The sequence below is a fragment of the Heliangelus exortis genome, chromosome 1 (genome assembly GCF_036169615.1).
Source record: "Heliangelus exortis chromosome 1, bHelExo1.hap1, whole genome shotgun sequence".
NCBI classification, from domain to species: domain Eukaryota; kingdom Metazoa; phylum Chordata; class Aves; order Apodiformes; family Trochilidae; genus Heliangelus; species Heliangelus exortis.
The window spans coordinates 112,442,536-112,456,007 of NC_092422.1; the positions used below are offsets into that span (position 1 = coordinate 112,442,536).

General features: G+C 40.3%; 1 protein-coding gene across 2 annotated transcripts; it reads left to right on the forward strand.

Moving 5' to 3' along the window:
- The first annotated feature begins 197 nt into the window (after nt 1-197).
- On the forward strand, nt 198-12,734 carry TIPRL (TOR signaling pathway regulator). Of its 2 annotated transcripts, none has more exons than XM_071759089.1 (7): nt 198-471; nt 3,280-3,459; nt 4,300-4,399; nt 5,571-5,702; nt 7,576-7,671; nt 8,429-8,491; nt 9,682-12,734. In XM_071759089.1, the coding sequence occupies exons 1-7, from the start codon at nt 371-373 to the stop codon at nt 9,829-9,831; spliced, it is 822 nt and encodes a 273-aa protein (XP_071615190.1). In that variant the 5' UTR covers nt 198-370; the 3' UTR covers nt 9,832-12,734. The 2 variants fall into 2 exon arrangements, with proteins under 2 accessions (XP_071615190.1, XP_071615198.1); XM_071759097.1 differs by lacking the exon at nt 198-471 and adding an exon at nt 1,308-1,879.
- The last annotated feature ends 738 nt before the right edge of the window (nt 12,735-13,472 follow it).

Below are 13,472 nucleotides of genomic sequence, written 5' to 3' on the forward strand. Positions count from 1 at the left end.
GGCTCTTCGCGCCCCGTTGCCCACAGCGTCGCAGCGGGGCTGAGGATGCCGGAGACACCCCTCCAGCCACGGCTCTAGGAGCGCAGGGGAACCAAAGCCTCCTCCCGGGAGGAAACATCCACAGCTCCCACCCCCGCCCCGCCCGCCGGACGTCTCCCCCCGCCACTGCAGGGCCACGGGCCTCCTCCCCGGAAGCGGAAGTTGCTTGAGGCGGTGGTTCCGGCGGTACCGTTCCTGCCGTTAGGGGTGTTCGGGTTGCGGTGGAGAGAGGCGAGGAGAGGTGGGGCTGGGCAGGCTCCGCTGCCGCCGCCGCCCTTCCCGGCCCCTCCGGCCTTCTCCTCGGTGAGGCCTTCTCCTCCTTGCATCCACCATGCACCCCGTTTTCCAGAGCAGCCGGCGCGAATTCGCCTTCGGGCCGTGGAAGCTGAGCGCCGCTCGAACGCACATCATGAAGACGGCGCAGGCCGAGAGGTGGGGAAGGCTCGGGTCCGGCCGAGGCTGTGGGGGAACGGGACACGGGGACGGGACGGTACCTCCGCGGGTCCTTGCCCTTCTCTGGAGGGCAGGGAGAAGCCTCCGTGGGGCTGGGACGTGGCTCCCCGGTAGCGAGGGGTCTTGTCTTGCGCGACAAAGAAACAAGGTTCTCTGAAGGGGGGAGACACTTTAATCGAGTAGGTCCCGGGAAGGGGAAGGTTGTTCCCTCTTTTTTAGCGAGGATAACCTTGATTCTTTGGCTTGAGAAGGAAACGGGATCATCTGCGTTACAGTTGGTTTCTGTAAGCTTGTTTTTAGTGATTGCTAACGGTTTGGGAGTGGTTTTCTTAATTACATGTTAATTGCGATTCAGATTCTTTTAAGTGTGGTCCACAGACTCTCACAAGCTCCTTTGTGGTAATGGCTATTTTAGTCGTTTTCATTAGCAATTTATTATTTGCTTTCTCCTTGTAGCAATTCCTGCTGGTGTCAAACTGTTGGAGAAAATGCTTTGGCATCAGCATCAAGTACTGAAGTCAGATTTGCTAATGTGGAAATGAACAGTTCAGCCGTGCAGTACCATAGCTGACCTTGAAATTGAAAGATACTTCTTGGTTTCAAATTCTGGAATACATATATGGAAATCTTGTTAGTATTCTGAAATGGATCTCTGTTCATGTTGCTTTTAGCTTTTCTTAAGCTAATTGGTTTGATAAAGTCCCATTCCTTGAAATGTTAATTTTTTATTGTAGTAAACTTCAATTTTTTGACATAACAGCACAGTTGTTTTTGTTTTGGTTTTGGTTTTTGTTTGTTTTTTTAAAAAAACTTTCCATCTGCCTTAAAACAGGTGAAAACTAGGTTCCCTTCTCCATCTTTTCTTATGTTTGATGCCTAAAATAATATCCTTAAACTGCTTCTGACTAATGGCCCTTTACTTTTTTGCAGTTATGGGTACAAAAAGTAAAATCCTGTGATTTATTGATTTCTCCATAGTGAAGATTCAACATCTACCTAAGATGTGCCTGTGTCCTGCAGAGGAAGGAGGGCTATTGTTAGAGTATCCCATTTTTATGGCATGTTTGTGAAGACTTACTTTGGAGGATATTGCTTTCTAAAAATTAAGATCTTTATTCTAAAGATCAGGAGAATGTTAATTCTCTTCATTATCTGGGAAGAAGAGAGAGGCTCAAACTGCTAGTCTAGTAGACAGATTGTCTACTGTACTCATCTTCTCATCTATTCAGTTTCTTTAACTGTGTAGCTATTTAAAAATAAAGTAATCTCTCTAATTTCCAGAAATTACCTTTATCTGTCTGGATGTTTTTAAGGGACATACAGTTTTCCAGAAGACATTGAAAAAGGCTGAAAGTTTCAAGAGCCACAACACAGAGGATTTTGCAGTGTAGGGAAGAGAAGTCCATTTACCTGTAGGTTTGGTACCTAGCATTAAATCCCCCCGAAAAATTCTTCCACTTGATATTTGAAGATTCAAGAACTATTCAGTGCTTCTAGTCAGCCTCCTTTTATAATGTATTTCTCTTGGCATTTTGCCTTCCTAATTGCTTGAGACACATCATTAGTATATGTAGGAGTTTTATTTTTGGCAAACATGTATCACAAAAATCCTTTGGCAGCCTCTGTGGAAAGGTGAAAGATGAAATGTGCCGTAGCCAAGAGCTCCTTTGTATGCTGGAGTTGGTCTTTGCAGGTCAAGGGGCCTACACTTGATGAAATAGAAAAGTTTATAGCATTATCCTGCCTGCTCTAAGAGAGAGATTATATTCTTCACGTCTGTGGAGTCACTATTTTTGCTTCATTTTGATTAGCATAGTGTTCTTTTGTGTGCAAGATGGCTGAAATAACCACTTTTGTTCAGGAATGCATTATTATAAATGTGAAAGTTGCAATTTAGGATGCTTTGGGCTTTTTTTTCCCCTCATGATTAGAGCATTTCTTAAAGTTTTCTTCTCTGCAGATGTTAGCTGTTTCTTTTTGATCTTGAGAAGTAAAGTAAGTAGTGGTAAGGAGGAATAAGAAGTAAAAGAAGCATTTTGGTCAGTGGGCATATGAAGTCATACATGTATGTGTATCTATATACAGTGTATGTATATATATACATATGCATAATTAAGTTTAAAGAATGACAGATGTAAAACAAAACATGAAATAGGATGGCTTGAGCTTTTCTTCATACTTGTTTGGTCCATGAAGTACTTTGTTCAGATGGGTCTGTGGCTATGGCTCTCATGGTTAAGGTTACAAATACTGGCATGTGTTATCTACCAGCTTAGGAAAGTAGTGAAGCACACTAGTGTCTTCTGCACTTTTCACATACTCTGCCAGGGCTGTTTTCAGTCCTTTTTTTGTAGGCTTCTAAAATTTGGAGGTGTAGACCAGTGTGTAGTGAATTTAAACATGCTGGCAATAATTGCTCATTCCTACAACTTCATTTTGGGCACCTTCTGAAGTAGTTCATGGACCATCCAAGGATTTGCTACAACAGGTTGAAAGATGCTACTTCATGCCTACCAGATCTTTTTTGGATTCTGCAAGTATGAGCCTTTTGAATAAGCCTGATGGAGAAGGAATGTTTTAGGAATATCTTGTGGTGGAAAAGTCACTTTGGATCAATGACTCTGCAGTTCATGTCAAATGAGTAAACTGGGAAAAAACCAAAATTTTGCAGAACATGGTGTCTCTTATAATTACCACAGCATAAAGAACATTTATGCCAACACAAGAACTACATTTGCTGAACTGTAGCTGACTGATCTCTCTTCATGGGATTTCTTTTCTGTGCAGACTGGCAGACGAGTTACACATGCCTTCCCTACCAGAGATGATGTTTGGAGACAATATCCTAAGAATACAGCATGATCATGGTTTTGGAATTGAATTCAATGCAACAGATGCTTTAAAATGTGTCAATAATTGCCAAGGTATGATCAAAGTGGCTTGTGCAGAGGAGTGGCAAGAGAGCAGGTACAGTATTTTATCCTCAGTGGGCAAGTACTGGTGTGTTTTATCTGAAACTGTCGTAAAGTAGTTAAGAGAACAAACTGAACTCTTGAAGACCATGTTGCATCTAGTTCTTCATTAAGATACAGTGTGTGACCACAGAACTCACTTGGCTTTTCTCTGCCATGATGATCCCATCTGATAAAATGGGTCAACTACATTTTCCAGTTGTGTCTTTGCTTTCTTAAAAGAAACTACAAGTTTAACAGGGCTTATTGCTGTTTCTGTTTATTCAAACTTGAGAGGTTCAGGCATTACAAGACTGTATTGTGTGGCATTTCACAGTGCAAAATTCTCTGTGTTGGAAACACAGGTTCCTTAGCCTTAGGAATATAGCAGAACAATTGCCACACATGAGAACTAATTGTACTGCTTGGTAGTTACTAAGTTGCAGAGCACCTAGAACTAGAGCACAGAAAGAAAGCTGTGATGAAAACTAAGGCAAATAGCAGTGCTAATGATTACTGTTTGTTAACAGCAGATTGCTTTCTGCTTCCTACCTAAAGAAAAAAATACCTTGAAATGCAGATTTTTCAACAACATTGAAATAAAATTTAAATTTTGACTCAGGACTGAGATAGTATTAGTACTGGAATTCTGGTAACAGTTTTCTAATTTATTATGGGAATAAATGTGAAAGAAACAATACTGCATTATTAAATCTTGACATTGTCATTGCAGCACAGGCAATACTGCTGGTTTTCTCCATGCAGAGTGGAGGAATTGAAATGCATAAAATTATCTGGGGTTATAATTTTTTAAGAACTGCTATAAAGCATGCTGTTTTCTCTTTCACCTCTTGAGGAGTGAGACTGAGCACACCAAGGAAGTTGTCAAGCCATATGATTGGACTTACACAACAGACTACAAAGGAACACTGCTGGGAGATACTGTAACATTAAAGGTAACAATTTTCTCCTTGTTTAATTCTGATTGTACATTGTTTCAGTCAAAGACCAACATTTCTTTTTTTATAAGCAGTCATTTACCTTTCAATAGGCTTCTGTAAAATCTTGCATGCTTCGTAGTTTCTAACTTGAAAGTATAGTTTGGGCTTTTCATGTCTCCCAGCATATTATCCTATTCAAATAATGGCTTATTTTAATAATTGGTGCTTTTTTGTAAAGCATTTTTTGATTATATCAAAGGGTGCTGATGTGTCCCTTAGTGAGGACTTACTCGGAGAGTAAAGCACATAGGAATCTTCAGTGGTTTCTGGATGCCCTTCTGAAGCACTGAGCTCCTCAGACACAGAAGAACTATAAATTGTGTCATTCTCCAGTACCTTTTCTCTCTTTTGCTGGATTGCTTATTTAAGCAGATATGTAGATCTGGCTGCTTTCAGTGGCTTTATGGGGTTTTGTTTTGTTTTGCAACAATAGTTCCTCATATTTAAACTCATGGTCCTTCTCTTGTCTTTATTTACTTGAAAACAAGACTGAAGTTCCCAGCCTCTTTTTACTGTATGTAGATAGCTTGCTACTAACCAGATAATCTATTAATTCACTAGGATTTCATTAGTTATGGGTCACTTGAGTTATTCTGGAACTACAAGTGCAGCATAGGAAGAAACAGTGTCTTGTTGGTCCCGTAATCTTTAAGCAGTGGAAGTCTGTGAGTGTGGAGACCACGAAATGGAGATCACTTGATTTCCCAGGAAAGGCTTTATTAGAGTTCTGTTCAGGGTTGGTAGTGGGCTAGAGATAACCAAATGCATGGAATCCTTCTTATAAACCAGAGCTTCTCATTTTTATGTTAAACATGAGGTACTGTCAGATGTTGTGAAATACATAAAGTCAGCAGAAGTTTGTAGGTGAAAGCCTGATGAGTCTGTACCCAGAGGAAAGTTTATTTAGAATTGTCCACTCTTGTTTTTTTTTTCTTTGATTGGTTTCCTCTTGGAAACTTTGTTTTTAATTTATATTTTTCTCTTAGAAATTTGCAATGTTTTAAGATCAGTGCCCTAAAAGCTTTTTCCTTTCTGAAACTAGCAGTTGTGTGTTTTAAATGATCAGGACAAACTTATTTAGCTTGGCAAAAAATTACTGTTAATTGTTCTTAATCTTTTTCTTCAGGTTGTTCCTACAACAGAACACATAAATACAGAGAAATTGAAAGCCAGGGAACAAATTATGTTTTTTGAAGAAGTACTTCTGTTTGAAGACGAACTTCATGACCATGGAGTGTCAAGTCTGAGTGTAAAAATAGTGAGTACTGAGAGATGATACTTGGTGACTCATTTGGCTCATGTATGCAAAATGCAGTAACTTTTTGCATGTTGTTCCTTCTGGGACTTAAGGTTTAAAATAGAAAGTTCTTTATCCTTGCACTTAGAAGTACAGTCTTACTGGAAAGTATGTTGTCTTGAAATTTGGAACACAAGTGCTTCAGAGAATGATCTTTTCCTTTTTAGAATCATAGAATCATTAAAGTTTGGAAAGATCTCTAAGATTATCAAGTCCAACCATCAACCCTACATGACCATGATGACTAAACCATGTCCTGAAGTGCTATGTCTACATGTTTTTTGAACACCTCCAGGGATGGTGGCTCCACCACTTCCCTGAACAGCGTGTTCCAGTGCTTGACCATTCTTCCAGTAAAGATTTTTTTTCTCATATCCAATCTCAATCTCTCCTGGTGCAACTTGAGGCCTCTCATCCTATCACAAGTTACATGGGAGAAGAGACTGACCCCCAGCTCACTACAGCCTCCTTTCCAGTACTTGTAGAGAGCGATAAGGTCTTCCCTCAGCCCCTCTTCATCAGACTAAAAAACCCCAATTCACAGAATCACAGAAAGTTAGGGGTTGGAAGGGACCTCAAAAGATCATAGGGTCCAACCCCCCTGCCAGAACAGGGTCACCTACTCTGCCTCAGCCTCTCCTCATAGGACTTGTTCTCCAGACCCTTCACCAACTTGGTTGTCCTTCTCTGAACTCACTCCACCAACTCAAGGTCTTTCTTGTAGTGAGAGGCCCAGAACTGAACACAGTACTCGAGGTGTGGCCTCACCAGTGCCCTCATCCTGCTGGCCACAGTATGTCTGATGCAGGCCAGGATGCCATTGGCCTTGGGCACACTGCTGGCTCATGTTCAGATGGCTGTTGATCAACATCCCCAGGTCTTTTTCTGCAGGGAAGCCTTCCGGGCACTTTTCCCCAAGTCTGTAGTGTTGCATGGGATTGTTGTGACACAAGTGCAATACCTGGAACTTGGTCTTGTTGAACCCCACACAATTAGCCTTGGCTTACTGAGCCAGCCTCTCCAGGTCCCTTTGCAGAGCATTCCTACCCTCAGGCAGATACACACTCCCACACAACTTGGTGTCATCTGCAAACTTAGAGGGAGCACTCAATACCCTCATCCAGATCATTGCTAAAGATATTAAATAAATTATAAAAATAAATAATTAATAAAACTGGGCTCTGGGGAACGCCACTTCTAACTGGTCCCCAATGGAATTTAACTCCATTCACCACAACTCTCTGGGCTTGTCTGTCCTGTTTTTAACCCAGCGAAGAGTACACCTGTCTAAGCCATAAGCTGCCAGCTTCTCCAGGAGACTTCTAGGGGAGACAGTGTCAAAAGCTTTACTCAAGTCCAGAAGACAATATCCACAGCCTCTCCTTCATCCACTAAATGGATCACCTGGTCATAGAAGGAGGTAAAGTTGGTCAAGCAGGACCAACCTGTCGTGAACCCATGCTGACTGGGCCTGATCCTGTGGTTGTCTTGCACATGCCATGTGAGCTCACTCAAGAGGAACCACTCCATCATCTTCCCTGGTACCAAGGTTGGGCTGACAGACCTATAGTTCCTCAGATTCTCCTTCTGGCCCTTCTTGTAGATGGGTGTCACACGGGCAAGCCTCCCCTGAACTTCCTACATCCTGCCTAAGAATCTTTTGAATCATTGGCTGCCCTGCTGTCCAGTGATAGCTGTAGCGTATCAGCTGCTCACTTTTTTATTTTAATACTGAAAAATCATCACCCTATCTTTTGCTGTGAATATCTGATGTAGATAAGTGCATACTTAAAACCTTTGTAATATGCTGAATAGAACACTTTTATTTTTGCAGAGAGTTATGCCTTCCAGCTTTTTTGTGCTGTTAAGGTTTTTCTTGCGAGTTGATGGGGTACTTATCAGGATGAATGACACAAGGCTTCATCATGAGGTAAACTCTTACTCACCATCATCAATATTTTACAGTTGCTCCCTTGCTATGTTACTTTCAGAGATTACTGCTGATTGATATTACTGTAATTTAATACTGATGTTAGGGGCCAAAAGTTTACCTGAACTGAACGTTCAAGTGTGTTTTATTGTTGTGGTGGTGGTGAAGTAGCAACCAAGTGCTGGATGCCATGGGGCTTGGTATTGTATGAACAGAGTAGGCTGCCCCTCATTGTGTAGGTGACATTTGAATATGTTTGCTGGATGCAGATTGGAGAGGAGATATAGGCAGAAAAAGAGGCAACAGTAAATGATGTGATACTATTCTTATCCTTGTCTCCAAGGAAATGTTTTTTTGCCTTGGCTAATATATAACTGCAAGTTTTAACGTGCAAATAACTGCCCATACTAAACTGAGTTCTAGTAGCTCATACATAACGCAGAACGTAGCAGTTGTGGTTTGCTTATTCCATCTAGCTTCATTTGTACTGATGAAGGAGGTATAGCTGAGTAAAATAACAAGCATATTCAGTCCCAGAATTTTTTTTTTATGCATGCACACAGGCAATTTTGGGGAAGGAGAACAATACTAAACATCTTTCTCTTTGTGAATTTGAACATGTTTCTGCTCCCAGGTGAAAACCTGTGGTCAGTCACATTAAAATGCTTACTAAATTAAATGTATTTAAAACGCTAATTTGCACTGATACTAGATGGTAATTCTGTAATGACTTTTTTTCCATTTTTTTCCCCACTAGGCTGACAAGGCCTACATGTTGCGAGAATATACATCCAGAGAAAGCAAAATATCAAGTTTAAAGGTATTGGTTTTTTAAATTATTTTTTTCTGACTGCTTTTTAAAATTGTGTTATGGTCAGCATAGAGAATACTGTGTCTAAGCCATTCTCCCTAATCTTTCTGCTTATGCAGCATCTGTTTTGATGATTTCAGAGCAGATTTTTGTTTCTAAGTGCTCAGATCATATGGCATTGGATTGGGTTACTTTTTCTACTTCTGAGTTAAAAAGTTTTAATTTTTTTTTTTTTTTTATAGAACTGTTCAGCTACAAAATCAGTTAGTCCATGTCCCATGATGCTACATTTCAGGGCTGTTTATATGCTTGCTAGTAGTATTAGGGATTAAGATGTAATTGGTAGTAGACACACCTAGTTTTATCAAACAAGTTCAATAGCCCACCCTAAAACTCTAGTAATGGCTCCGAATAATTTGAGGCACTTTTGGAGTTGCATCTGTTGATTTTCATACTTGACCCACACTTGATCTTGGGTATTCTTGTTACTTTCCTTCTCCCTTGTTTTGCCTTCACCTGTAAGAAGTGACTAATGTGAATCCTAACCTTCTGAGGATTTTGTCAAATGCTTCTCTTTTTGAGGAAAGGGGCATTGTATAATTCCTTAACAATGTGTGATCCTTATTAACAAAACTAAGTTTAGGTACGAGATTTCTGATTGTTTTGTGGGTTTAGAAGTATAAATCAACAATCTAAGTTTTATATCACCTCATGTTTAAAAATTATCATCTACTGTTAAATGAATTTTATTGCCTGCTGTTACAGAGAGGAAGTGCATGTGAATTTCAGGTTCCCTAGAGCAGCTTGCATAGGTAAACAACAACAAAAAAGATTCTCGATTTACACAGGTTTGAAATAATTTAAACAGCAGTAGGATTCTTTGCATGTTAGGGATAGCCAAACTACAGGTGGCATTTGAATAGCTCTGGATACTTCTTGAAGAATGTTGGTAGAAAGTTTCAGTGTTATAACCTGCTACTTAAAAACATTAAAAAAACTTTTCCTATCCTATTGATCCACACAAGGAGTAAAAGACTATGTGTAGATTTGAATGTACAAGGTAAATTTTAATAATCATACCTGACATCAGGTGTTTAAATCAGTTAAATTGTAAATTGTCTGTTAAAATTCAGGTTTTGTTGGGGTTTTTTTCCCTCTCTCTTCATTCACCTGTTTCATGTAAAATCTTTGCTTTGTAGCACGTTCCTCCTTCCTTGTTCACGGAACCTAATGAGATCTCTCAGTACCTACCCATAAAGGAGACAATCTGTGAAAAACTAGAGTTCCCAGAGAAGCTGGAGCCTAAACCAGAAGCATCACTGGAAACCACGTGTGTTAAGTCTAAATAAATGTAATTTTATATGGACTTGAGGTAGACTGGAGATAATGTGATCAGGTAACAATTGCCGTTGGCTGGCGGTTTCACTACTGGTGGAATAAAAAAATTGGCTAATTTTTCTGTAGCCCTGAGAGAAAACATTTCAAGCAGGTTTTGCTAATGGTGTTTTTTGGTTTTGTTTTTGTTTTTTAATCTGTACCTGGAGTTAATGATAGTGTGGCTGTGAGCTACAGGTTTCAATGGCATATTGAGAAACACTCTTGCTATTTTAGAGTCTGTATTTTGTTTAGTTTTTTCCCAGTTAGGAAGGAGTATTGTCTGGACCCTCCACCACAAACACTTCTATGAAGAGTTTCCTATTGCTGCTTCAGATACTAAGAGACTATTGGAGTTGTAAGATTGGCATGATGTTATTCTTACTGAGAAATCATCCACAGGAAAAAAAAAAAGGAAAAAAAGATTGTCTTCTGTGTTTTGAGCTGTCAGTCCTAAATGACACATTGTGCTTGGCTTTCTCTGCTGTGAGCTGATAACCAACTAAGTTACTTTTTGTATTCTCTGATTCAGACTAATTTAAGAATATAATTTCATCTGAGGCTACGTATAAGGGGTAAAAAAGAAAAAAGCCTTGTTTGACACTATTTAGAGGTAGAATTACCTTATTTGTGAGGCATTACTTCCAGAGCAGAATAGCTAGAAGTAAACAGAGACACATACTGGTAAATCTATTTGACAAATACCATTTTATTCTGATGTCAGCTAGATTTCTCTCGGCAGTTCTAGAGACTGTTACTTGGGGTCTATATGCTACTATAGTCATGTGCTACGTTTGAAACACATTGTGTTGTATTGACCTTCTGATGGATGTATTTGATGGTGCCCAAGTAGGACGATGGTTTTACTGCCCTGAGAGTAAAATTGCAGAGTGACATAAGGCTGGGAAAGAAAGGTGTTAAATCTCTAGTCCTTCAAGGTTTCTGGTATTTGCAGATTGAGAAACAAGATCCTATATAGCCTTAAAAGGATGCTAACAGGTATTACAGATACATTGTTTTAGGTTATTTTTAAAATTCTTAAAATTCTGATACTGATAAAAGTGTGATCACATGTATAGTCATGATTTTAATTCAGCACATTTTACATTAAATTTTAAACATTTAAATTGCTTTTGGAAATCTTAAATTATGTAAATGGTTTGGCTTAAGAATGGGGGAGCTAAACAGACTTGTCTAGGTTTGCCCCGCGCTCGCTATGAAGAGCAAGAAGCAAAAAAAAATTGAAAAGCAAGGCCTTGAGATTTAAGGTTGTGGCCAATAAGAATGTGTACATGTTCTGATGTCTTCTAGTTTTTGTTAAAAGTCTTCAGATTCTACACTGCATGGCTCAGTAGAAACAACCCACCTCAAAAGCTGGTATTGAACCAGGTCTTTTGAGAAATTGTTTTCACTCAGAGAAGACGACCCTGAAGTTTTTTGAAAAAAAGCCAACTGCCACCTAAGTGACTGTTTTCGTAGTAAAAACAAATAACACACCAAGTTTCACTTTTATTTTAGACAGCCTGGTATAATGAGTTGATCATAAGATTGAAAGGCAGCAACTAAGTGCAGGTTTTCCTGTGTAACTGATTTGCTCCAACCTTTTGGAAGTTGCTTCTCTGTGCCTCAGTTCCTTGTATGTAAAAATGAGAGTTAATACACGCCTACCTCACTGGGTTCTGTGAGGATTATTTTGTAAAAAAAATAGCGATTAGGATTATTTTTTTCCTGAATACACCTTCAGCCTTATCTTCAGAATCCTTTGGAAAGAATTACTACAAAAAATCTTATGATCCAGAGGATAAAATTTTTGAAGAGAAATGAAATTAAAGTCTCTGAAAAAAGTTATCAGTTGGACATGATCTGGGTGGGGGAATTTACAGCCACTATGACGTAGAGTTGAGGTCCTCCATGATTCCCCATTGGAGTCCTAAATTCAGTTGGCTTTTTTTGTCTTCCCGCACTTGGTTCCTAAAGATTTTAGTGTCAGGATGAGTAATGGTTTGGCTGCAAATGGAATGCAGCATGGAAGTTTTCAAAATTAATTTGGTAATAGAAGATTATTCAGGTCCACTCCAGTGATGGAGGGGTATGAGGAGAGAGTGACAAGGAGGAGAATAATAAATGGGAGTGAAGAGATACTTTTCTGGTAGAAGTAAATCATCACACTTCTCTTAGTCATGCCTTAAAGGCTTATAAGAACACACTTTAAAGCTGGTAGTGACTGAGGGGAGAGCTGATGTAGTGCTGGCATGAAAGAAACTTTTATCCGCATTTATTAACAAAAATTGTGATTTAGTTTTGGTCAGTACTGCTAATGTTGAGTTCCACTGAGCTGAAGTATGGTGCGTGGGGGACACCCACAGAATCAACACACAGCACTGAGAAGGGTGCTCTGCATGTTTAGCTTTACATGTGTTTAGACTTGTCCATCATGTATAGCAATTTGTGACCTGTTGAAACAATTGTTCTGGATGGACTTGAATCCTGATTATATAGATATGTGATAATCCATATATTTTGGGTGCTGCACATTTAAGTGGAACACAAATATTGGGGAAATCACAAGAACTTGTCAAGGAAGTTAGAGTTACTACACAGTAAAACTTGGAGCACTTTGTGACTCTTAAACTACACAGGTTATCAAGAAGCAGCAGTATAAACTGTCCTACCACAAGCTCTCTGATACAATTTTTCCACAGAAAAGGAGCACTTTGGATACAATAATTTCAGGGGGAGGGAGCCAGGTGATTCTCCAGCTGTTTTGTGGCAAGTTTAACATGTGGCAGTTTATATTCTTGTATGTTGCTAAATAAAATGTACCAAACATTTTATAGTTCCGTTTTTATCTGATCAAAATAAACTGAATCAACTATTAGTGATGCTGAATTTTGCACGCATAGTAAGATGTTGCACTTGTGTGCCTCTGTGTGCCATCACACCACTCTGGCTAGTTAGGAAAATAAGGTGAGACCTTTTTCAGAACAGAGGAAGAGCCACAGTAGTGGGAGCAAAATGAAATTTATATTACTGTTTCTATGAGCTTCACTGTTGCTAAGGGGTGGATTCGAAAGGGGTGGGAGGAGGTGGGAGAAGGAAAACTGGCAGAGTGTATGAAGTAAGAAAGTAAGAAAAACCTGACTCTTCGGGAATGTGTAAGAGTATAAAATGCCTGATTTTTAGGGAAAGTGGAAGTGTTTACTGTCTCTTAAACCCCAAACCTGTAAATTCCAGTGAAGATAATCTCTGCCACATGAACCCAGGAATAGGCGCTACGCTGCGTTTCATGAATCTCAGCGGTTGGGAAGGTTTGCAGGAGTGAAGTTCGTGTACCCGCCCCGGTAGAGCTCTGCGGGAGGGGCACAGGGGCAGCTACAACATTCCCAGGACCTTTCTCTCGCTCGCCCTTCCCTGGCAGCGGGGCAGCCTCAGGCGCCGGTGGTGCCCCTGTGGGCTGGGGATCCCAGCGCGGGGTCCGCCGCCACCGTGCTTCTCTCGGTGCCTCCAGCCCTCCCCCGCCCCTAGGAACCCGGCGGCCCCCGCCCGCCTCTCGTGAAGCCTCGGGGCCGGTATTCGGTCTTTCACCCTCATCACCGGACGCGGTCCCAACTTCCCC